General features: G+C 44.0%; 1 protein-coding gene across 2 annotated transcripts in view; it reads left to right on the top strand.

Annotated features, from left to right (window-relative positions):
• Positions 1–25,369, top strand: part of CALN1 (calneuron 1) — a 634,386-nt gene that overhangs the window by 436,307 nt on the left and 172,710 nt on the right. For both annotated transcript variants that reach the window (XM_006859718.1, XM_006859717.1), the window contains exon 4: positions 6,746–6,858. In XM_006859718.1, the coding sequence (XP_006859780.1) occupies positions 6,746–6,858 (113 nt within the window). The remainder of the gene's footprint in view (positions 1–6,745; positions 6,859–25,369) is intronic.

Genomic DNA, 25,369 nt, shown 5'->3' with positions numbered 1-25,369 from the left:
GGAGAGGTTAATATCAGGACTTGATGCTGTGGTCTCTGATGCAGGGGAGAGGTTAATATCAGGACTTGATGCTGCTGTCTCTGATGCAGAGGAGAGGTTAATATCAGGGTTTAGAGTTGGATATGTGGATGCAGTCCCTGCTTTGCTCTGTACTAGCCATGTGGCACTGTAGGATCAGTGCTGGACTGCTCACTGAAAGATCCCCAGAACAAAACCACCAGCTGCTCCTTGGAGACCCTACACAGGGTTGCTATGAGTTAGAACCAGCTTGATGGCTCATAACAACAGCAGCGAAGCACCTTTGACGGATTTGCTCTTAACTTCTTCTTGCCTCGTTTCATCATCTCTAAAACATGCAGAGGGAGGACTATCACACCATGCTGGGGTGGAATTCAACCCTGGTAGAGCTGAGGATTAGGCATCAGACTGCTGACCACAAGTCTGGCAGTTCAAACCCACCAGCTGCTCTTTGAGAGAAAGAAGAGGCTGTCTGCTCCCGTAAACATTTAGTCTCAGAATCCCAAGGAAACAGTTCTACTCTGTCCTATCGGGTCTCTGTGAGTTGGAAATGACTCTGTATCAGTGGGCTGGGTTTGGATTTTCTGATACATGTAGAAGTCCTCAGCTCAGCCCCTTTATATGTGGTCAGTTTCAGTGGCGTCAGCCCCCAACTCCTGGTGAGCTCTGAACAAGGATACAAAACGCTGCCCAGTCCTTTGCCATCCCATAATCAGTTGCAGACTGGACTCTTGCGGTCTCAGGGGCTTTCTTTCACTGGCTGGTTTTTGGAGGCAGATTGCCAGGCTTCCTTGCAGAGTTTTATGTAATAATCTCCTTTCTTGGGCTCTGTTTGTTCTGGAATCCTAGGAGCAACTTTGAGGGATTGTCCCAGTCCTATCTGTCTCCTAGACCAGTATCTGCTAACTAGGTCTTTTCCTTAGCCTCATCCTGAATAGGAAATCTGTATTGCTTGTAGGACTGCCATGGGAATGTGTGTTAGAAACCTGGTCTTCATTTACTGAGGGGTGCAGAAAACATGTACACACATAATGACCCCTGGTGGCTCAGTGTGTTAAGCTCTGGCTGTTAACCTCAAGGTCTGCGGTTCAAACCCACCAGCAGCTCCTCAGGAGAACGATGAGACTGTCTGCTTCAGTAAAGATTGTTGTTGTGTTACATGCTGTTGAGTCAATTCTAACTCTTAACGACCCTGTATAGGGTTTCGAAGGAGCGGTTGGTGGGTTTGAACTGTCAACCTTGTGGTTAGCAGTCCAGTGCTTATCCTACAGCGCCACACTGCCTTGGAAACCCTATGGAGCAGTTCTACTCTGTTCTGTAGTGTCGCTATGAATCAGAATCGACTTAATGGCATAGTTTGGGTTTTAACACCCATACTCAAGAATCAGGGATGGGAAATCTGAGAGAGCCAGAGAGAGTTGGTAGGAGCTGACTGTAGTCATTCCTCCAATGCTGGGCCTGAATCTGACTTCACTCACTGATTAAAAAAAAGGGGAGGGGAAAACAATAAAAAAAAAAAAAAAAAGTCTGGCATCCTAAATGTTCTTTCTTAAATGAAAAACTAAACAGAAAACTGATTACCATGCATTGTTTGTGACTCCATGTTGCACAGGGTTTTCACTGGTTGATTATTGAGATCTAGATTTCCAGGTCTTTCTTTCAAGGCACCTGAACAGGGAATTGAACTGCCAACATTTTGGTTAGCATCTGAATGCTTAACTGTTTGCTCTCCTTCCTATGAAATAGACCTCCCATTCAAAGAGCAGGAAGTATCTGACTTGTCACACGCACCCCTTGGTCAGAGTTGCTGCTGCCCACAGAATCAGTCTTCCTTTAACCTGCAGTCTTCCTGTGGCCAAGGTCTTAGAAATAAGCTGTTGTATCCCTGAAGCCAGGTTGTATTTCCTAAGCATCTGGCTGGAGTCCTTAGCCAAGTCACTGTGTGTGAGCTCCCCTTAGGTGCCACTGACTTTGAGCAGCCTTCCATGTGGACCCCTGAAAGTCCCCCTTCCACACTGCTGCAGTACCCATCACCCTGGGTGGGTGGTCTCCCTGTAAAGTCGATGCTTCAATGACCACACTGTTCTCCTGGCTGCGGTAAGCCACGTGTTTTGCAGCATCCTAAGAGCCACCTGCAAAGCCGTTTGAACTGCAGGGTTGGCAGTTCAAGCTTACCAGCTGCTCCTCAGAAACCCCATATAGGGTCGCTATGGGTCAGAACCGACTCGATGGCACTTCACAACAACAACAACAAGAGCCACCCAAGCCCTTTGAATCTTTGGGTTGAGAGAGAACAGTGTCAGAGCACCATGATCAGGATCTGGGGTTGTACTTCCTGGTGGACATACAACTGAAGCCACATGAGGCCTTTGTAGAACCTGACCCGTGCCCTTGTACCACTTCAGAGCTTTTAGACCCCACTGTGGTAACAGGTAGTCGGGAAGCAGCCTGTTGTGAAGAGACCAGCATTCCAGAACCAGGTGGACCAGAGACCAAGTGCCTGGAAAAGCTTTTATTCCAGTCTTTCTCAGTCTTCTTCCTCCTCTGTCCCCTCCTCTTCTTTGTCCCTTCTTCTTCCTTCATTTATATCACCTCCCTACCAGCAGGAGCATTTTAAGGAGCTCTGGGAGCGTAGTGATTATGAATTGGGCTGTGAACCGCAAGGTCAGCAGTTCGAAACTACCAGCTGCTCCACAGAAGAAAGATGAGGCTTTCTGCTCCCGCAAAGAGTTACAGCCTTGGAAACCCAGTTCAGGGTCGCTATAGGTTGGAACCGGCTCGGTGTCACTTACCAACAACAACAACCAGGTTTTAAGATATATTCCCTCTGGTTCCCAGCCATCTCTTCATGAACATTTAATATCCTTCATAGGCTTTGTCAGCAGTTCGAAACTACCAGCTGTTCCATGGGAGAAAGATGAGGCTTTCTGCTCCCGTAAAGATTTATAGCCTCGGAAAACCTGTACAGTGTCGCTAACCACCACCATCACCATAGGCTCTGTATCTGTGACCCTAAGAATATTTCAGGAAGCCCTGGCAGGCTGCTAACTTGATAGTTGACCATCATTCAATCCCATCCAATGGATCTGCAGGAGAAATGACTGCAGCTCTGCTGCCATAAAGACCACCACCTTGACAACCCCATGGGGCAGTTCCACTCTGCCACATGCAGTCGGTATGAATTGAAAATCGGCTCAACAGCACCCCAAAACAGTGATAACAATAACCACAAACCATTGTACTCTTTGATTTCTTCATCCCATGAGACTTAGTTTTCTCCCCATTGGAAGAGGTTGTTGTTGTTAAGTGCCATCCAGTTGATTCCAACCCATAGCGACTCTGTATAGGGTTTCCAAGGAGCAGCTGGTGAGCTTGAACCACCGACCTTGCAGTTCAAACTTTGCTGTCTGGCACATTAACCCACAGTGGAGATAAGAACTCTCTTCTAAACTGAGACTTCTATGGCCATCCAGCCCCCCATAAGACTAGCGGAGGGGATGGAAATCTATCTGTCTGAGACTTAGAGCCACACGGAGCTAGATCTTGGAGGTGTGGAATGTCCGAATGACTGGGCCCTTTCCTGCTTTCCCAGCCCTCTGTGTTTAACTTTGACAAATACTTCATGACTATCTTTAGGCACCCACCACTTATCTGTCCGTTTGGTGTCCGCTTGTTGAATTTTGGTGGTTTTCGAGTTGCTGGGATATCAAAAACTATGCCACTGATATTTCAAATCTTAGCAGGGTCACCCATGGTACACAGGTTCCAGAGGACAGCCCAGACTAAGACAGACTGGGGGTTGAAGACCTTACAGATCACAACAGACAATTGTCACCATACAATGCTGGAAGACACGCCCCTCGCTTGGAAGGCACTTGAAATGCACAGTGTTTGCAGCCAGTTGGGTACCAATGATTGTGACGCTGGTGCACGACCAGGCAATGCCTCCTTCTACTGTCCATGGGGTTAGCATGAGACCAAGCTGACTAACAACAATAATCTTTAGGCAAACATTTCTGTCTGCATTTAGAATCATTTCCTTGCTTTGTCATCCGGAAGCATGAAGCCATTAGGCTAAAAGGAACCAGAGTTGTAAGGCATCTTGATAAATACTGCCCATCAATAACCAGGCCCATGCAATGAGTTCTCTTCTTACTGTGAATACATCAGACAGCCTATCTGCCCCATTTCCACCAGCATTGAGTAGAATGATTTGATATCTTGAAAGGCAGGATACTGATGCATTGCTTCTTGGATTGACACACTTATGATTATCAGTCAGGGTAAAATTTGGGAGCTCTGTGTCTTGTTGAATGGTGAGCGAGAAATTGATTTCCTCTCAGCAGTCTACTGATTGACCCACTCCATGAGGTGACCCCGTCTTCCCTTCCCCACTGACTGGCATGCCACTTTGTCCTATGGGAAGTTTCTATCTAAATTGAGGACTGTCTCCCAGCTACCTGTTGGGAATTATTGAAGCCTTCATGATGGCATCCTCTTGATCTTTTAGAGTTCTGTGCAGTGGATTGCACTCGATTGAATGCACATTCTATGCAGTGGATTGCATCCCTGTACGAGCCTGTTCTTTGGTAAACTCTTGTGTAGAGACACCTGGGATGGATGGTTGGTCTAAAATAATAACTGGTGAGTGCTTGCTGGAGATACTTTTTTGAACCGTCAACACTCATAGAAGCAGCAGTCAGGAAATCAAAGGGTGAATTACATTAGGCAAGCCTACTGCACAAGACCTTTTTACAGTGTTCAAGAGCAAAGATGTCAGTTTAAGGACTAAGGTGTGCATGATCCAAGTCATGGTATTTTCAGTCGCCTCATATGCATGTAAAACTTGGACAACGAATAAGAAAGACCATAGAAGGATTGATGCATTTGAATTATGGTGTTGGCGAAAGGTATTGAAAGTACCATGGAATTCCAGAAGAAAAGCCAAATCTGTCTGGGAAGAAGTGTAGCCAGGATGCTCCTTAGAAGCCAGGATGGTGAGACTGTGTCACTTGGTCTTTGGAAATGTTGGCAGGAGGGATCAGGCCCCAGAGAAGGACACCATGCTTGATAAAGCAGAGGGTCAGCAAAAAAGAGAAAGACCCTCAATGAGATGGACTGACACAGTGACAGCAGCATTGGGGTTAAACAGAACGACAATGGTAAGGTTGGCATATGTTTTGTTCTAGTGTGCATAGGGTCCCTATGAGTCAGAACCAACTCAATGGCATCTAACAATAACAACAAGGGTGCATAATGCCCATCTCTGATTCATTTAGGCTGGGAGAATGTCTTAAAGATCTGTTGTTGTTATTCTTAGGTGCTGTTGAGTCGCTTGAGGGTACAAGTCATAGCAACCCAATGTCAACAGAATGAGACACTACCCAGTTCTGTGCCATCCTCACAATTGTTTTATTTCAACTTCTCATTGCAGCCACTGTGTCAGTCCATCTCATTGAGGGTCTTCCTCTTTTTCACTGCCCCTCTACCAAGCATGATGTCCATCTCCAGGGAGTGATCCTTTCTGATAACATGTCCTAAAATAAGTGGGACAAAGTCTTGTCATCCTTGCTTCTAAGGAATGTTCCGGCTGTGTGTGGGGGCTTCAAAAGTTGGTCAAAACCTTCCATTATCTTTATATTCTATTTTCTCATAAATTTTTGATGCCCTCTTGTAGGGGAACTTGAGTTGTGATACTGAGGTGTCAGAGATTATGTGCCTTTGAAGGTTTGAAAACCTGACTCAATTCCTTTTGGAGGACGTCAATTCTGGGAACAGTATGGAAGGCAGATTGGAGGTGAGAATAGGAGGGCATCAGGGGAGCCTGAGTAGAAAGTCATTCACTGTCATAGAGTTGATTCCGACTCACTGTGACCCTCAGTATGGTTTTCAAAGCTTAAATCTTTATGGGAGCAGAAAGCCTCCTCTTCCTCCCTAGGAGCAACTGGTGGATTCAAACTGCTGCCGTTGTGGTTAGCAGCTCATTAATTCTTTAGAGTGTTTTGGCATCATATTCGCTAGAAAGGGCACTAGCAGTGGGGACAATGAGAAAGATGTGCCAACCACAGGTACTTACAAGGTCAAGTCTTGAGAACTGAGTTATGCGTTGTTGTTGTTGTCAGGTGCCATCAAGTCGGTACCGACTCATAGCGACCCCATGTACAGCAGAACGAAAAACAATGTCCGATCCTGGGCCATCCTCACTACCGCCGCCACACTTTACGCCATCAATGATGCCGCCTAGCTGATCCATCTTGTTGGGGGTCTTCCTCTTTTTCTCTGACCCTCCACCTTACCCAGCATGACATCCTTCTCCAGCGACTGTTCTCTCCGGACAATGTGTCCAAAGTATGAGAGACGAAGCATAGGTGACAAAAATTAAAGATGAGGTAGAGATCAATCTGTGATTTCTAACAGGTACAAATGGGCAGAGGGAGGCACAGGTAGGGGAGCAGGTTAAGTGAAACTTGCTGCTTGACCATTTAGATAGAAATACTGGCTGTTGTTTAGGAGTATGTGTCATTGGATGTGTTGGTAGTTGCCAGTTTCTTATGGTACTTTGGGTTTTCTAAGCTTGTTGCATACTTTTCAGTAATGTTACCAGCTCTGCATTTATTGAAGACTCATGCCAAGGAGAAAAGCATGGAGATGCTTCCTGTATTGAGGACAGTGGTCAAGTTCAAGTTCAACTGCTCGTCAACTCACATTTTTTATCTTCTCTTTGCAGGGGATGGCCAGGTGGATTTCGATGAGTTCATGACCATTCTTGGCCCCAAGCTGGTGTCTTCAGAAGGGCGCGATGGTTTTCTTGGGAACACAATCGATAGTATATTCTGGCAGGTAAGGCAAAATTCTTTTCAAGTTTACGTTGAACTGCAGACATAAGTCTGGGACTAATGTCTGACTCAGTATCTCTTCTGGGCTGGAGCCGGTAACTCTCCATGGCTTGGACATCAACACTGAAGTACACGCCGGGGCCTCTGAACAAAGAGTCAAAACTATACTCACCTAAGTTTTGGAGGAATAAAATCTCTCTTTACTTGGTCCTTCTATCAGAACCTTTTTTCATTTTGAATTCTTCCACTTTTAATTCATAAAAGCTTGTTCCCCCAGGGACACATGGCAAAGGTACTTTGGTAAAATCTAAGCCAGTTTTATCTTGAGCTCTGGTTCTGCGAAATCCTTGTTGAGAAGATGGCATAGTTGTTCATGTGTTTGGACTCTGTCAATAGCCTTGCATTTATTAGGACAGACTGGTTTTATCCAGAAATTTCCATTCAGTGCTTGTCAATTGTGTCCCTATTTCTGTTGTGTAACAACTCTTACAAAATTCCGAAGATCTAGATACTAAAGTGCTACTAAATACGTTTTATTCATAATAGTTTACCAATCTTAAAATACAATGACTATTTCTGTTTCTTCTTTTTTAACGTTTAGTGGAAGTGTAACAGAGCAAATTGATTTTCCATACAAGGGACGACTATTTCCTGGTTGTGGAGATTAGGAGATGTATTTACAATCATTATTTTAAAAATGTGAGTCAAATAAGTTGTCAGGTTAAATTAAGTGACTTGTTACACATGTAAAACATTCAGCCATAGCAAAACAAAAAAACAAATAGGATTTGAAACAAAGAGAAAGACATGCGTTGATGAGGTGACATGTGAAGCTTGAGAGTGGGTGCATTTGTCTTGGATTTTGAAATACAGGTGAGAGCTCAGGTGAGTAGAGATGGAAAGGTTGAGATTTTGACAAGGGATGGTGGTTCAACCAGTGCAGGAAAGCCACTGGTCACAACTAAGACACCATGTAAAGAGAGACACATTCAGAGGCTGAGCAAAGAGAAGAGTCATTATTGATATTGACAGGAAGTTGATCATGTGTCTGGATCCTATCAGTAGTGTTGCGTATGGGGCAGAACCCTTCTGTCTAAGACTGTATCCTCAACGCCTCTCAGTTGTGTTATTATTTCTATCTTGTAAAATCTAGTAGGGAATTACAAAGAGAGGGAAACAGACCAATCTTTGGGGTGTTGACTTCTAAATTCGGTATGCTAAGGGTAAATTGGAGTCCTGGTCTGGCACTGTGGACTAATGCACTGGACTGTAAAGTCGGTTTGAACTGCAAGGTCAGTGGTTCAAGCTCACCAGCGGCTTCTTGGAAATCCTATACAAGGTCGCTATGGGCCTGGAACAACTCAACGGCACTTAACAACAACAACAAGAACAAGGGTGAGGTGAGGGCCAGCCCAAGAGAGGGAAGTACGCCTATACACATTGGGCATCAGAGTTGGAACCTGATGGAGAGCTATGGTAGAACCCAAGATTCAGGATGCACCTGAGCAAGTAGGGGGGCAGAGCGTCTTAGCCATCATAAACTCCCTGAGAGAGTTTGCATGAATGAAGAGCAGAGTCAAGGGCAAGGTCATGGGGGACAACAGAGGCGGGAACAGTGAGATGGGCCACCTTTTCCTCATGACTGTCTGAAGTCCATCTGCTGATGCCAATCAGGGAAGCACTGTCTCCTCAAATTAAGTTCATGTCATCCTGACTTTCCGTAGAAGAGGATCTTTGTGAGTCTGTGATAGAATATTTTAGGGTTCATGCAAGCCCACAGCTATGTCCCCAGCACTTGAAATGATGGGCAGGTAGAGTCCCCTGGCTGAAATAAAAGACAGACACAGAGTGGGAAAGATGGAGAAACCTTGTATTCCAGCTGGTCCTCCTTCAGCTCATGGCGATCCACTCTGGAAGGGTAGTTGGGATTGCTTTTCTCCTTGGTCTTCCTTCTTCATGCTTACCTTAAGTTAAGTTGTTCAGTGCCATTGGGTCGGTTTTGACTCACAGTGACCCTGGATAGGGTTTCCAGTGAACGCTGGTAAAGTTGAACCACCGAGCTCACAGTTCAAACTGACTTGCTCTCTAGTGCTTATCCTATAGAACCACACCAGGACTCCTGTTCCCCTAAATTCTTCCTTCCCTTTGGCTCTGCCTACAGGGTCCCACTTTCACCTGGAAGAATGTTACAAGACCTTCCAAGCTCTAAGCATCCCTCCTGAGGGAGGAGCTGCTGATACTTGGTCTGTGACTTTAAAGAAGGTCCCATGCCTTCCAGGCTCTACAGAAGGAGATTTCTAAGGAGCTGTGTCTCTTACAATATAGTAACTTTCTCTTAGAGCATATTTCAGACATGCTATTGTGCTCACACTTTATGTCTTCCCAAAACCCTCCTCTTGTCCAACTTGATCACATGAGATAGGGAAAGGAGACCATTGTCTGATGGTATTAGTTGCCATCGTCAACTGGGTTCCAACTCACGGTGGCCTCACATTAAACAAAAGGAAGCATTGCCCAGTCCTGCGCCATGTCACCATGCTCATCGCTTGGTTGTAACCAGGGTTACAGCTACTGTATCCATTCATCTCATGGAGGCTATTCTTCATTTGTACCGATCCTTTACCCTAGAAATTGGTCTCTTCTGATGATACATAAGCAAGATGAAGTCTCATCATCCTTGTTTCTAAGAACATTGTTTTGTTTTTTTAAAGAATGATTTGTTCATTTCAGTTTGTTCATGCCAATCTGCAAGGAGCTCTGGTAGTATAGTGGTTGGCCGCCAACCTCAAGGTCAGTAGTTCGAAACTACCAACTGTTCCATGGGAGAAAGATGAGGCTTTCTGCTCCCATAAAGATTTATAGCCTCAGAAACCCTACGTGGGGTCGCTATGAGTCGGACCCAACCCCACAGCACATAACCAACCAACCAACCAACCACAGTATATTCAATATTCCTTACTGATGCTACATATCCAATGTGCAAGTTCTTCTTTGGTCTTCCCTTTCCATTGTCCAGCTTTCACATTCACCTGAGGCCACTTAAAAGACCACGACTTGAGTCAAGTGTACTGCCAAAGTGGTTCACTCATGTGACTGGTCAGGTGATGGAGGATTTAGGTTCCCGCCCAGTGGAGATCTCCGCAGAGCTGCCTGTGTTTCCTCATGACAGGGTGGCCTTGAAGGATTATTCATTGTCCTCTCAGCCTTCCTTCACCAGGGTCCTGTGTGTTTGCTCTTACTGCAGTCATCGATTTGGGGGAGAAATGTGATATTGTGTTTGAAGTCAGCCCTTGGATTGGTGTGTGTGGATGGTAGTGAGGCGGGCTGGGAGTCAGGATTGGGGGATAGATTTCATGCTTAGTGTTATTGGACCTGCTGCGAACTGTGGTCCTCAAAGTTGTTTTTCCACCATTCGGTTGTGCTACCCACTAATGAACCCCACTTTATCTAAGATCTGGAGTCTGTGCTACAGTTGATGCCCCAAGTGGCAGGGCGGAGAACCTGCTGCTGTCTCTCAGTGTTTCACTGAGCCCACCTCAGCAGCCTCCCTTGTTTTCTTCTCTGTGACCTGTTCGTTGTTGCTAGTTGTCATGGAGTAGGCTCTGACTCCTAGTGGCACTGTGGACAGTAGAACAAAGCATGGTCATCTTTACAGTCACTGGTATGTTCTAGTCTATTGTTGCAGCCGCTGCGCGTTTTAAAGACTCTGGCCTGTGGGCTGCTGCTGCGTACTTTAAAGTCGCTTCCAACTCCTAGTCACCCTCTATAGGGTTTCTGAGGCTGGGAATCAGAATGCCTCATTTTTTCTCCCATGAACAGCTGGTAGATTCGAACTGCTGGCCTTTCGATTAGCAGCCCAACGTGTAACCCACTACGCTACTCCAGTACTGTACTGGCCAATATTTTGTTGTGATCCATGGAGTTTTCACTGGCTGATTTTGGAAGATCACCAGACCTGATTTTCTTAGTCTAGGAACTACCTAGGTGGCCCTGCTGGCATCGGAAGTACCCATGGCAACAGCTCCCAGCATCACAGTGTGCACCAGCCACCGTAGTCTAACACAACGAGCCAGAGCACAGGACAAAACTCTGCAGTGAGTTGGCAGACCAGGGTCGTGGGAGATCCTGGCTCTCATCTCCCGTCTCTCCTGGCTTGCCATTTCTGTTTCAGCTCAGGCCTAGAGGTACAGGGAAGCAGGGAGGGACTAGACTTTGGATCAGAGAATGGGACAAATATCCTGAGCCCAGGGCCCAGACTTCTGCTTGTTTGCAGGGACCTGGGGCCTTTTCTACGTGGGCTCCAGGGCCATAAAATGGGTTAGGAGTTTGGCTAAAAAATCCTGATTCACTTGACGTTTCACACTGTTGGCATGGGAAAGCAACACTATGTAAAGGTTATGATTCAAATGATTCAAATGAGCGTGTTTCTAAAGAACTGGAAATAGGGCATCTATTGACAGTTGACAGTGATCATTGTTGTTGTTATTAAGTGTCATCAAGTTGCTTCTGATTCATAGTGACCCTGTATAGGGTTTCCAAAGAGCAGTTGGTGGGTTTGAACTGCCGACCTTTAGGTTAGCAGTCAGTGCTTATCCGACAGCACCACACCAGGATTCCTGGGAGTGATCATAGCTTTCTGTATTTTCTAAATTCTCAACAGTGGGTTTGCACTATTTTTATAATCAGAAGAAAAATAAATTAGGAAAGAAAATGGAAAATCGACTTAGTCCACTATCTATTCAATATCAACAGTTTTAAAATAGGGATTTTTAAATTATGTTTTTGGCAGAAGTATACACAGCAAAACTGGCCGAACTGTTTCTTTGGGTGTAAATCTGAAGAGTGCCTGCCCCTGCAAGAGAAACTGAAGGCATCGGAGTCATTCAGGGCAGTTGGGAGGCATGAGGTCTCACAAGAGGTCTCGCGTGAGGCACAGAAGCGCACCTCTGCGTTATTTTATTTCAAGGTTAACTTTCATTCCAGTGGCTGAACCTCTCCTCATATTAAATCTGGCTCCGACAGTATTCCCCGCCCCCCACTCCCAATATTTTGTCAGTGTGCCACTCTATCTGAGTTTTGGACTCAAAACTGCGGCTGCTCTGCCGCTCTTAGCTATCAAATGGAATTTAGACAGCTTTCAGCAGAGATGCCCGTCAAAGACTTGTTAGACTGATGGTGAGCACTTGAATCCCCAAAGTGGTTTACTAAGCATAAGGCTTGAAACATGGAAGACTCTACTTACAGCCAATCAGTGTTGACTCTGACTCACCATGCCCCCAGGTGTGTCAGAGTAGAACTGTGCTCCAAAGTAGCTGATTTTTCTGAAGCAGATCACCAGGCTTCTCTTTCAGGGCACCTCTGGGTAGACTGGAGCCTCCAGCTTTTCAGCATACCTGATAAACACTGAAAACTTTCTGCAAGCAAACCACCCAGGTAGTGGTACTCACAGTGTGATCCCTGCATTAGGAACAGCAGTATCACTTGGTAGATTGTTACAAATGCAGATTGTCAGGTTCTGTCCCACACCTGCTGAACCAGAAACTAAGGAGATGGAGGCTTGTAGTTTAGCCCTCCAGGTAAGGCTGATGCTCGCTCAAGTTTGCGAACCACAGAGTAACAGGATTTTAGCAAGCCCTGGTTTCTTGGGTCTGATTCTAACCTTGACATTCAGGTCCGGTCATTTTGGGTTTTCTTTTATTCATCCGTATTCTTAGATGCAATTTGTCTGTTATTTATATAACACTACACCTACTCCTCACATATCAACATGGTTAGATTTCAAAGACTAGGTCATTAAGTGAAAATCCATGTTATGCAGAAATGGAAGATGACCACATACGATCACAAAAAGGAGAATGATTACATCATTGTATAACTGCCAAATTGCATCATTACATAACTGCCAAATTACATCATTATGTATCTGCCAAATTACATCATTACGTAACTGCCAAGCCACTGAGAATCATAGCTCAGCTATGTTGAACACAACCTTAACCGTCACAGCCAGTGATGTTCTCATGTTCATTATTGTAATTTTGCACATTACTATTTGTTGTTAATGTGCAAATAGATAGATTTTTACTGATTTTTGTAAGCGCTTAAGCCAAATAGTTTCTAAGTGAGGAGGGGTGTATGTGGTACCTTGAAGTTGCTTGATATGGCTTTTCTAGCCAACGTCTTCTTAATTCCTACCAAGTAGTTGGTTGTTGTTGTTGTTGTTAAGTGCCGTCGAGTTGATTCCTACCCATAGGCACCCCATATAGGGTTTCCAAGGAGCAGCTGGTGAGCTTGAACCACCAACCTCACAGTTCAAATGCCTTTGCGTCTGATGCATTAGCCTACAGCACCACACTAGGACCTCAAGTAGTTGGGTGAGACCATGCAAAAAAGGTGTACAGGACTCTCAAGTCTGGGATTGGTTAGTTTTGTCCTCCAGCTAGCTTTAAAGGGTGTCATCTCAGAAACAGGAACAGATGATCCCAGGACCATCAAGAAGGAAGCGTGTGAGTGGAGTATGAGATCCCTACTGGGAAAAGCAGCAAAGGCACAGGAAGTGGCATGGAGAGATACAGCAGCACCAAGCTCTAGGCCCAAGGACTGAGGAAAGCTGAGTGCTTATGGGCAGGAAACTGGCTTGCAGAATGTGCCCTTTGGGCATTCACAGATGGACTAAAAGAGCTTTGTAACATTTACCCGAGCAGGGCAGAGGCCAAGGGATCACATAGCTGAGAAGCCGAAGACAAGAGTGAGATGTGCCTTGCAGTATGGCAGAGAAGAGGTTTTCCTGATTGGAGACTGGCACCCTGTTCACTAAGAAACCCCATAATCATGAGTATTGTTAGGACTTCTGTGTGACCATTGTCGTGGATTATCAAACCCAGAGGTGAAGCTGAGAGTGCTGTGGGAGGGATGGCTGGTGCCAGAGTCTGGTAAAGAAGGTAGGAGGGCGGAGCCATGCCTGACCTCCGCTTCATAGGAATCCAGAAGGTAGAGCATGAGTGGAGCATGAGCTCGCTACCTGGAAAATCCGCGACGTGGAGAGAAAGAGCAACTCTAGGCCCAGAGGAACTCAGACATGAAGCCCACATGGTTTTTGCTTTGTATATATTTTTTAAAAGGTGGAGAAATCACATATGTAACTAATTTCAAGGCAGGAAACTACCTTTATATAAGCGTTAAAACAACATAATAATCTTACATTAAAAACTAGTTTCAAATTAAAAATGTTTACAAACTGCTGTTTTGGCGCTGTAGGATCAGCACTGGACTTCGAACAACAAGGCCAGCGATTCAAACCCACAAGCTGCTCCTCGGAAACCCTGTACAGGATGGCTGTGAGTCAGAATGGACATGACGGCACTTAACAACAACATGGATTAAAAGAAGATGCTGAAATCATACTGGAAAAAATATGGCATGATAGGATAATATATGAACAGCATTTCCACAGCAATTTGAAAGATTCTTCACATGACACTAGAGATCAAGAACGGCAGACAATTGACAGAAAAACTTGAGTGAATATATTAAAACATTCAACCTCCCCGGTAATGGAAGAAATGTAAATTGCAGTCATCAGTGACGTCATTTTCCTCCTATCAAATTGAAAAAATAAAACACAATCATAATGCTGTCAAGAGTGAGCTAAAACGGGCAAGCTTATACCTACTGGGAGAAATGTAAATGGTACGACTTCTGTGAAAAATCTTGACTGATAATCATCAGCAGTTTTTAAAAAATTCCTAAACCCTACAATTAGAAATAATTCTAATTCTAGGGCTCAATCATATGAAATTAATCAGAGGTGTAGAAAAACGCAGCAAAGATGAAATCTTGTACAGTCATTAAAAATAATATCTTCAATTTACAGTCACTGGGAAAACCAAGCTAGAGATTGAATTTATAGTGTGATTACATTGTTGGTCTACATTTATTATATATCCATCTATATTCATACAGCTATATCCCAGAACACTTAATTGTACTCATGAGTAATCTGTACCTGGACCAAGAGGCAGTTGTTCGAACAGAGCATGGGAACATTGAATGGTTTAAAATTAAGAAAGGTGTGTGGCAGGGTTGTATTCTTTCACCATACTTATTCAACCTGTATGCTGAGCAAATAATCTGAGAAGCTGGGTTCTATGAAGAAAAACGTGGCATCAGGATTGGAGGAAGATTCATTAACAACCTGCGATACGCAAATGATACAACTTTGCTTGCTGAAAGTGAAGAGGACTTAAAATATTGAATGATGAAGATCAAAGAGCACAGCCTTCGGTATGGATTACATCTCAATGTTGTAAAGAAAACAAAAATCCTCACCACTGGACCAATAAACAACATTCTTATCACGGGAGAAAAGATTGAAGTTGTCAAGGACTTCATTCTTCTTGGATCAACTATCAACACTCACGGAAGCAGCAGTCAGGAAATCAAACGACGTATTGCATTAGGCAAATCTGCTGCACAAAACCTTTTTAAAGTGTTGAAGAGCAAAGATGTCAGCTTGAGAACTAAGGTGTGCTAGACCCAAGGCATGGTATTTTTAATAAGCTCATATGCATGTGAAAGCTGGAGAGTGAATAAGGAAGACCGGAGAAGAATTGATGCTTTTGAGTTATGGTGTTGGAGGAGAATACTGAAAGTGCCATGGGCTGCCAAAAGAACCAATTGATCTGTTTTGAAAGAAGTGCAGCCAGAGCACTCCTTAGAGGCCAAGATGGCCAAACTTTGTCTCTCATACTTCAGACATATTGTCAGGAGGGACCAGTAGCTGGAGGAGGATATCATGTTTGGTGAGGTGGAGGGTCAGAGAAAAAGAGGAAGACCCCCAATGAGATGGATTGGCCAAGTGGCAGCATCGATGAACTCAAGTGTGGCAACAGTAGTGAGGTTGGCCCAGGATCGGGCAGTGTTTCGTTCTGCTGTGCGTGATGTCGCTATGAGTCGGTACCAATTTGATGGCACCTGACAAGAATAACAAACAACAACATATTCATACAGGTAAAATAAATAGAGAACATGTACCATCTCTGACAGCCCTTGTTATTATGGATTGGAATAAATGGGAAGGTTTTTCTTTTTTTCTTTATTTGTATGTTCTGAAATGTTACATTTAAGATAATGGTCTATTGTATTAATATTCCATGAAGTTTTCAATTAATAAAATGATCATGTAAATTAATTATTTTAATATCAAAAGGCTTTTAGTATTTATTATAGAGTTTCTCCTACATATCTTTATCATCCCATGTTATGATGCACAGAGCATGTAATTGATGTTATTCAGTGCCATTGAATTGTTCTGACTCATAGTGTACCATGTATTGTGTTTTGAGGGGCAGTTGGTGGGTTTGAATGACTAACCTTGTGGTTAGCAGTCCAGTACTTTTCCTACACCACCACAGGAAGAAGTTGATGTGTTGGTAAGTGCCATTGAGTCACTCCCGACTCATAGCAACTTTGAATAGGGTTTCCAAGGAACAGTTTGGTATGTTTGAGTGGCCAACCTGGCAGGTAGCAATCTAGTGCTGATCTTACAGAACCACACCAAGAGTCCCAGGAAGTTGATTGGAGAGAGAAAAAGCACAAACACAAATTACCTGCAGCCACCAACTGTCAAGAGGAAAGGGACTTAGGTAAGTCCCCCCACCCACAGCCACCATGGAGGCCACACAAGGCCAGAGGCCTGTGTGGCCATTTGTGGTTGTTGTTAGGTGCTATCGAGTTGGTTCCAACTCATAGGGACCCGATCCACAGCAGAACAACACGTTACCCTGTCTTACATCGTCTTCACAATTAGGTTTGAACCCATTGATGCAGCCACCATGGTAATCTATCTCATTGAGGGTCTTCTTTTGTGATGACCCTTTATTCTACCAGCATGATGGCCTTCTCCAGTGGCTGGTCCCATCTGATAACATATGCAAAGTACGTGAGGTAAAGTCTTACTTTCTCACTTCTAAGGAGCGTACTGAACATACTCCTTCCAGCACAGTTGCTTGTTCTTCTGGGGGCCCATGGTACTGTCAGTGTCTAGCCACCTTAACATCCAATGAGTATTCTGAAAACTCACCCATTAGAAGGATGTCTGCATCAATTTTAGAATCAGAAAAAAGAAACACAGAAAACCTGATGAAGGCTTAATTTTTAATGATCAATCAATTAATTGGCTAATGAAGTAAACTGATTGTTGTTTTCATTCTGGTGGTACAGAACCAGACAGTGTTCCCTTCTGTTGTGATAGTTAAGTTAACTTTCACACCTGATGTGATAGTTGAGGTTTTATGTCAACTTGGCTGGGTCTGAACTCTCAGTGATTCAGCAGTTGTCATTATTGTTACGTGCCGTCGAGTTGGTTCTGACTTATAGCAACCCCTGTGCACAGCAGAATGAAACACTGCCCAGTCCTGTGCCATCTCACAATTGTTGTTACACTTGTGAGTTGGTTGTTGTTGCCACTGTGTCAGTCCATCTCATCTAGGGTCTTCCTCTTTTTCACTGACCTTCCCCTTTACCAAGCATGATGTCCTTCTCCAGGAACTGGTCCCCCCACCCCCAGTAATATGTGTGAAGTATGAGAGATAAGGAACTCTGGTAGCATAGTGGTTACAAGTCAGGGTGCTAACTTCAAGGTCAGTAGTTTGAAACTAGCAGTGGTTCCATGGGAGAAAGATGAGGCTTTCTGCTCCTGTAAAGATGTACAGCCTTGGAAACCCTATGCAGAGTTGCTATGAGTTGGAACCGACTCCAGAAACATACCACAACTACCACCATGAGAGACAAAGTCTGGCCATTCTGGCTTCCAAGGAACATTCTGGCTGTATTTCTTCCAACACAGATTTGTTTGTTTTTTTGGCAGTTCGTGAAACTTTTAATACTCTCCAACACCATAACTCAAATTCTTCTATGGTCTTCCTTATTCACTGTCCAACTTTCACATGAATATGAGGCTATTGAAAATACCATGGCTTGGGTCAGGCACACCTTAGTCCTCAAAGTGACATCTTTATGCTTGAACATATTAAAGAGGTCTTGTGCAACAGATTTGCCTAATGCAATACATCGTTTAATGTCTTGACTGCTGCTTACGTGAGTCTTGATTGTTGATTGAGCAAAATGAAGTGTTTGACAACTTCAGTATTCCATCTATCATGATGTTATTTATTGGTCCAGTGGTAAGGATTTTGTTTTCTTTACATTGAGGTACAACCCCTACCAAAGGCTGTGTTCTTTGATCTTCATCAGTAATCATCTTAAGCCCTCTTTGCTTTCAGTGACCAAGGTTGTATCATCTGCATACTGTAGGTTGTTAATGAGTCTTCCTCTAATTCTGATGTCATGTTCTTCTTCATGTTATCCAGTTTATCGGAGTATTTGCTCAGCATACAGATTGAATGCGTATGGTGAAAGAATACAACTGTGACACACAGCTTTCATGATTTTAAAGTATTCATTGTTCCCTTGTTCTGTTAGAATGACTACCTCTTGGTTTATGTACAGGTTCCTCATGAGCACAATTAAGTGTTCTGGAATACCCATTTTTTTGCAGTGTTGTCCATAGCTTGTCATGATCCACACAGTCAAAAGCCTTTGCATAGGTGGACATTTTTCTGGTACAATACAGTGTAATCACTCCCCCCTGCTCCCGATCTGATGAGCCCTGATCTGCTGTAATGATCCTATGTGCTGTAAAGCCTCACTTCTAAGATGGTAATGACCAGATACCATCTGTAGGATTAGGTTGGATCTTGAGTTAATCTCTTTTGAGATATATAAGTAGAGAGAAGTGAGCAGAAAGAGGGATCTACCACCATACCACCAAGACCTAAGAGGTGGGAGTGGAGACTTTGGACCTGGTCCCTACACTGTGATGTTCCTGGATCCAGGGGAAAACCGATGCCAAGATGCATGGAGATCTCCAAGGAATGCTGGGCCTACAGATGTTGAAAGGAGACAAGAGCGTTTCTCCAGAATTGACAAAGAGAAAGCCTTCCCCTAGAGTCGGCACTCTGAATTTGGACTTTCAGCATTCTAAACTGTGAAAGAATAGATGTCTGTTTGTTAAAGGCACCCCCTTGTGATATTTCTGTTGTAGCAGCGCTAGATGACTAACACACATGGAGTCATTATGATTTGGAATGGACTCAATGGCGCCTAATGACAGGGATATTTTAAAGCTCATCTAAATAGTTTCTGGACTGGTTCTTGGCTCAGTGGCTGGACAACTGACTAGCTATGAAGAGGAAACATCAGAACAAACAAATCAAAATTCCCCCCTGTTGAGTTCATTCCACCTCATAGTGAACCTGTAGGGGAAAACTGCCTCACAGGACGGCCAACGCTCTCTTCTCTGTGGAAGGGAGAATGCCTTATCTTTCCCCCAAGGAGCTGTTGGTGGGTTTGAACTACCTGCCTGCTGGTTAGTAAGCAAGCACTTAGTCACTGTGTCACCAAGACTCCCAGGGGGACATCACTGGCCACATTATCAGGACAGTTCAGCTCTACTGGCTTAATGCTTATAACCAGTGAGAATCTTGGCAGAGGTGCTCAGCTGATAAAAGGCTGGAGGGTCAAGTCTACCCAAAGGCACCTTGGGAGAAAGCAGATTGTCAGAGTTCTGTATTCCAGGGTCACTGTGAGTCTGAATCACTGCAAATCCACAGTAGTGGCAATCTTCACCGGAGCAGTTCTCCTCTTTCTCCCGTGGAACAGCTGCTGATCTCACGGGGCACAGTCCAGTGCTTAGTCCACAGTGCCACTAGGATGATGTAGAGTGTGCCTTTAATTATATATGTTGCATTATGGCGTCTCTTTCTGGTTGGTGAAAAGGAGCCCGGGTAGCATAGTGGGTTATGAGCTGGGCTGCTAAATGCAAGGTCAACAGTTTGAATCTACCAGCTGATCCCTGAGAGAAAGATGAAGCTTTCTGCTCCCGTAAAGATTGACAGCTTCAGAATCCCTATACAGGGTCACTATGAGTCAGAACTGACTCCACAGCACATAACAACAACAACAACAACTACCACCTGGCTGGAAAGCCCTTCAGTTTGACCAGGCATTGATAAGAATAGGATTTCCTTTACAAAATTATGTGACTGATGGTTAGAGAAGGTTCTCACAGATTAACTTCTAGTTTTAATCTTGTTTTTCTGATTTTGTACATCTCAATTTTTATACATTTGGTGATCAATTTCAGAAGAATCAGCCATTGAAAACCCTATGGAACACAGCTCTACTCTGATACACATGGATCTCCATGGATGAGAACTGACTCAAAAGTAGCTGGTTAAATAGTAATAAGGTTATTTTTAAAATTCCATTTAATTGCCCTTAGGTTTCTATCACACAGGGTATATAAAACCGGTACGCTGTAGACTATTAAAAGTACCACAGACCTCCAGAAGAACAAACAAATCTGTATTGGAAGAAATACAGCCACAGTGCTCCTTAGAAGCCAAGATGGCCAGACTTCATCTTTGATACTTTGGATGTGTTATCAGGAGGGACCGGTCCCTGGAGAACGGGGTGGCTGTAACAAACAGAAATTTATCCTCTCACGGTTTGGGAGGCTAGAAGTCCAAATTTAGGCCTCCAGCTCCAAGGGAAAGATTTCTCTCTCTGTCTGCTCTGGGAGGAAGAAGGTCCTTGTCTCCTTTTAGCTTCTATGGGCCTGGTGTTTCTTGGAGATCTCCATGTGCCTTGGCGCTATCTCCCCCTGGGTCTAAAAACGTCTCAGCCCAACGTCCAAAGGACACAGTTTGCTCGCAGCTCTATTTCTGCTTCATTATTTAACCTCTTTTATACCCTGGTGTGGAGTTCTGTGGGTTAATGCACTGAACTGCAAAGTCAGTGTGAACTGCAAGGTCAGCGGTTCAGGCTCACCAGCCACTCTTTGGAAACCTATACAGGGTTGCTATGAGTCAACACCAACTCAACAGCACTTAATAACAACAACATATCCTGGTGTGGTGTTGTAGGATAAGCACTGGACTGCTAACTGCAAGGTCAATGGTTCATACTAGCTATTCCTCAGAAACCCTATACAGGGTCACTATGAGTTGGAACCGACTCAACGGCTCTTAACAGCAACATATGTCAAGAGTGATTGACTCACGGTACAACCTCATCTTGTATATTTGCATCCAGCCTCACTGGATCGTAGAGGTTTACCACACACAGGTAATTAAATCACATCACGAAATGGATGGGAATCACAGTAGACTGAGTTAGAATCATGACCCAGCTAAGCTGACACATATTTGAGGGGCGTGGAGCAGAACACAATTCAATTAATAACATCTGTCATGTGACTATGGCTCTGGTCATCTTGATGTCCTATGACAGAGTCACACACAGATCCCTGGACACAGAGAGGCAGGCAGGGGCTAGTGACCAGGTTCTCTTCACACCTGTCCTGGGTCCCTGCTCACCACCTCCTGGCCTTTTCTCACAAGTCACTGGCTGCAGCCACACTGCCACGTATCTGAGTTTTGCTGTTATGGGTAGGAGTTTAATTTTTCATTGTGGTTTTCCAGCCACTGTCTACCAGTGTAGTAAAACTTAGCCTCCGAGATTTTTACTTTCATCTCGCCACTGTTCCATATTCCCTCGTTAGTGCACAGAGATTGCTCAGGTTTTCGATTCTTTGTGTTTGCAATGACTTTGTCCTGAAGTAACAGTGGGCTTGTTTCCCCCTTTCTGCAGCATGCACCATAGTTCCATTTCTACTGACTGGCATTTCCTTATGAGTAATGAAGTGCGGTGCTGTGGGTTAATGCGCTGGAATGCAGAGTCAGTTTGAACTGCAAGGTCGGTGGTTCAAATTCACCAGCTGCTCCTTGGTAACCCTATACACGGTCATATGGGTCCAGGACTGACTCAACGGCACTTAACAACAACAATCAACTAACAATAGCAATCAACTATAAGGGTGAGATGTGTTATTAGGGTATTAGCATTTCATTCTCATTTACCAGTTGTTGTTACGTGCCTTGTCCTCGGGGTTCTGCCTCAGAGTGACCCTGTAGAGGGTTTTCAAGGATTGGCTAGTGGGTTTGAACTTCTGACCTTGGAGTTAGCAGTCCAATTCTTATTCTACAGCACCACACCAGGACACCATTTACCAGTAGGTTTTGTTCTTTCAAAACATCATTAATTGATGGCTACCGTAACTGTTACAGAGCTCTGGCAGCGTGGTGGTTATGAGTTAGGCTGCTTACCTCAAGGTCAGCAGTTCGAAACTACCAGCTGCTCCGCGGGAGAAAGATGAGGCTTTTTGCTCCTGTAAAGATTTACAGCCTCGGAAACCCTGCACAGGGTGGCTAAGAGTCGGAACCACCGCCACCATTGTAGCTGTTAGTTTTAATTGAGTTGGCTCCAACTCCTGGGACTCTCAGGTATAGCAGAGCAGACCATTGCCCAGCCCTGCGCCACCTTCATTATGTTACCTTCTCAGTCCACTGTTGGGAACTCTGTGTATGTTGAGTGGATTGATGGCAGTGGATCTGGTGGTTTGTATCAGAGTCTCTGTTAGGTTTTTAAGCATAGTTAGTTTGTTAAGTGCCATAGTTGTTGTTAAGTGCCATCAAGTTGGTTCTGATTCATAGCGACCCCTTATAGGTTTTCAGAGGAGTGACTGGTGGGTTTGAACTGCCGACCTTGTGATTCAAACCGATCTTACGATCTAGTGCTTACCCTACAGTGCCACAAGCATGATAAAATGAATATGTTAACTTTCTATTCTTTTCTATGATCTGTAGAGTCTTGGTGTGGCACTGTAGATTAAGTATTGGACTGCTAGCTGTAAGGTCGGTGGTTCAAACGCATCAGCCACTCCTTGGAAACCCTTTGCTCTGAGTCTGAACTGACTCCGTGGCACTTAACATCCGTTAATAACAAACTAAATTATATACAGTATGGGGGTTTCTTTGAAACTTTAAATTTGAGAGGACTAGCTCAGAAAACTGGATGGTGTTATTATTAAGAGAATTATTTGATAATCACTTTGAATCATCCTTTAGCCTGTTTTGAAAGTTTCTATCATCCATCCTTCAAAATTACTTAATGCATTAGTATTTCTTAATAGTATTGGTTAAAATTTTCTTTGCTGGCATTATCTTACCATTTCTCAATTCTAATTTTTCTTTTCTCCATTAATCTGGGAGGAGAGACAGTTGTCTATTTTATTAATCTTTGAAGAGAACCCACTCTTCTGTTTAATTTGCGGTCCTTTGGTTCGTTCTCTCTTTTCTAGTCTTGTATTTTCAGCTTGTCTTCATTTCCTTCCCCCTGCATCCTCTCCTTTTTGTTATTGCCGTACTAACCTCTTGTGTTAAATGGTTATTTCATTTAGTTCTTTCGTTTTTCTGCATGAAAACATTTAGAAATGAATTTTCCTCTTAGCTTTATCGCAGGGCTGCAGATTTTCATCGGTGCAGCCTTCATTTCCTGTACAATCTGTGTTCATTATTTTTAGTATCTTTCTTTGTTGTTGTTAAACGTCGTCGAGTCAGTTGCAACCCATAGCGACCCTGTATAGGGTTTCCAAGGAGCAGCTGGTGAGCTTGAACCATTGACCTGGCAGCTCAAACGACTTTGCAGTCTGATGCATTCATTAGCCCACAGCACCACACAGAAGACTGTTACTGCTTTGCTTAAATACTTATTAATTTTCTATTTATTGCACTGTAGCCATAGGATGTGACGTATAACTTCTTCATAATATTTTTCGTGTCTTAATTTGTGCTCCGTCTCTGCAAAAATTAAGGAGCTATGTGACTAAACACTGCTGTTCCAGCTTGTAAAAATTAGGTATTGATTTATGTCATTGATCCACATATTGCCATCTAAATAGTTATATTAAAATCTTGACTGTCCGTGTTTATTTTGTAGCTATCCAACCTTCTATAAACTGCTGCTGTTGCTATTTTTAGGCCCGTTGGGTTGGTTTCCACTTCTTGTTGCCCTTTTTTGGGTTTCCGAGAAGCAACTGGTGGGTTTGAACCACAGACCTTGTGGTTAGCAGACCAGTGCTTGTCCTACAACACTACACCAGGACTCCTAGTTTTATCTAAAGTCTGTCTCAATTCTGTTTCTGTCCTTTTCTCTGTATGTATTTGATATTGTCAACTAGTGAATTGATCCACTCAACAAATGCTTATCAAAGACCTTGTGTGTGCCAGAATGAATATAGTGGTGAAAAATAGACTAGTCTCTTGCCTTCATGGAATTTATAGTCTAGTGCAGGGGATAGGCGAGAGATGACATTAAATAAACAAATAATGATGGAGATAATTTCAGATAATATAAAGTGCCATGAAGTATATAACCCATTGCTATGATTTGACTCCAACTAAGAGCAACCACTTAGCACGTCTGAGATTGTACAACTTTACGGGAGCAGATAGACTCATCTTTCTCCTGCAGAGGGATTGGCAGATTTGAACCAGTGACCTTGCAGTGAGCAACCCGACGTCTAACCCACAGCGCCACCGGGGTTCCTTACAGAGTGTCTAATACGGAGCATAATTAAGGCAGAGTACTGTTCAAGTTCAAGTAAGACATGAAGAGAAAGGCTTCTCTGAGGAAGTGACATTTGAAGCTACCCCTAAATCATGGAAAGGTCTAGCTGGGTATAGTCAGGGTAGAAGGGCTCACCAGCCACAGAGACAGCAAGTTCTAAGGCCCTGAGGTGGGAACATGCTTGACGAAAGTTCAGTGGGCAAGGGAAGTGTGGTAGGAGGTGAGATTGAAGATGGTGGTGGTGACCAGCTCTTGGGGAACTCCTAGGCCAGGGGTTGGAGTGTCCACGCAGCAGTGTGTGGCCAAGTGAAGCTGATTTCCCACAGCCTATGAGTCTGAGCTACCATGTTCTCTATTCTATAAGGTTATGGCTCATGTGATACTCAATAGTGTCAGTGATGTACATGGGTCCCATTTCACTCATTGCTTTGAAAGCTAGATGTATCCCAACATCTGCATCCCAGCCATCAGAAAAGGACAGGCAGGAATGGGGCCAGTCTTTTCAAAAGTTGCAAGAAATGCTTCTACTTCCTTCCATTGACTGGAAGCTGGTCACATGGCTACACCCAGCAACAAAGGAAGTTGGGAAATGTCTATATTCTGGCTGTTCATGCTCCTATAATTTTTATGAAAGAGGTATGGTTCTATGAGGAGTGAGTTGACTGTGGGAAAGACTCTGTCTCAGTTCCCAGAAAAGGGAGGCATTTGGCTATCAGTTTTGGTATAAGCAGTGCTCTGATGCTGATGGCTGTTATTGTTGTTAAGTGCTGTTGGGTCGGTTCTGACTCATAGCGACCTTATACAGGGTTTCCTAGTGACTGGTGGGTTTGAACAGCCAAACTTGGCAGTGAAAGCAGAGAATATCAGAAAGATGTTTACCTATGCTTTATTGACTATGCAAAGGCTTTCGATTGTATGGATCATGACAAGCTATGGACAACATTGAGAAGTATGAGTATTCCAGAACACTTAATTGTACTTCTGAG

This window comes from Chrysochloris asiatica, unplaced genomic scaffold (genome assembly GCF_000296735.1).
Source record: "Chrysochloris asiatica unplaced genomic scaffold, ChrAsi1.0 scaffold00034, whole genome shotgun sequence".
In the NCBI taxonomy this organism is placed as follows: domain Eukaryota; kingdom Metazoa; phylum Chordata; class Mammalia; order Afrosoricida; family Chrysochloridae; genus Chrysochloris; species Chrysochloris asiatica.
The sequence above is the reverse complement of the archived record's forward strand: the minus strand, read 5'-3'. Positions and strand labels throughout refer to the sequence as shown.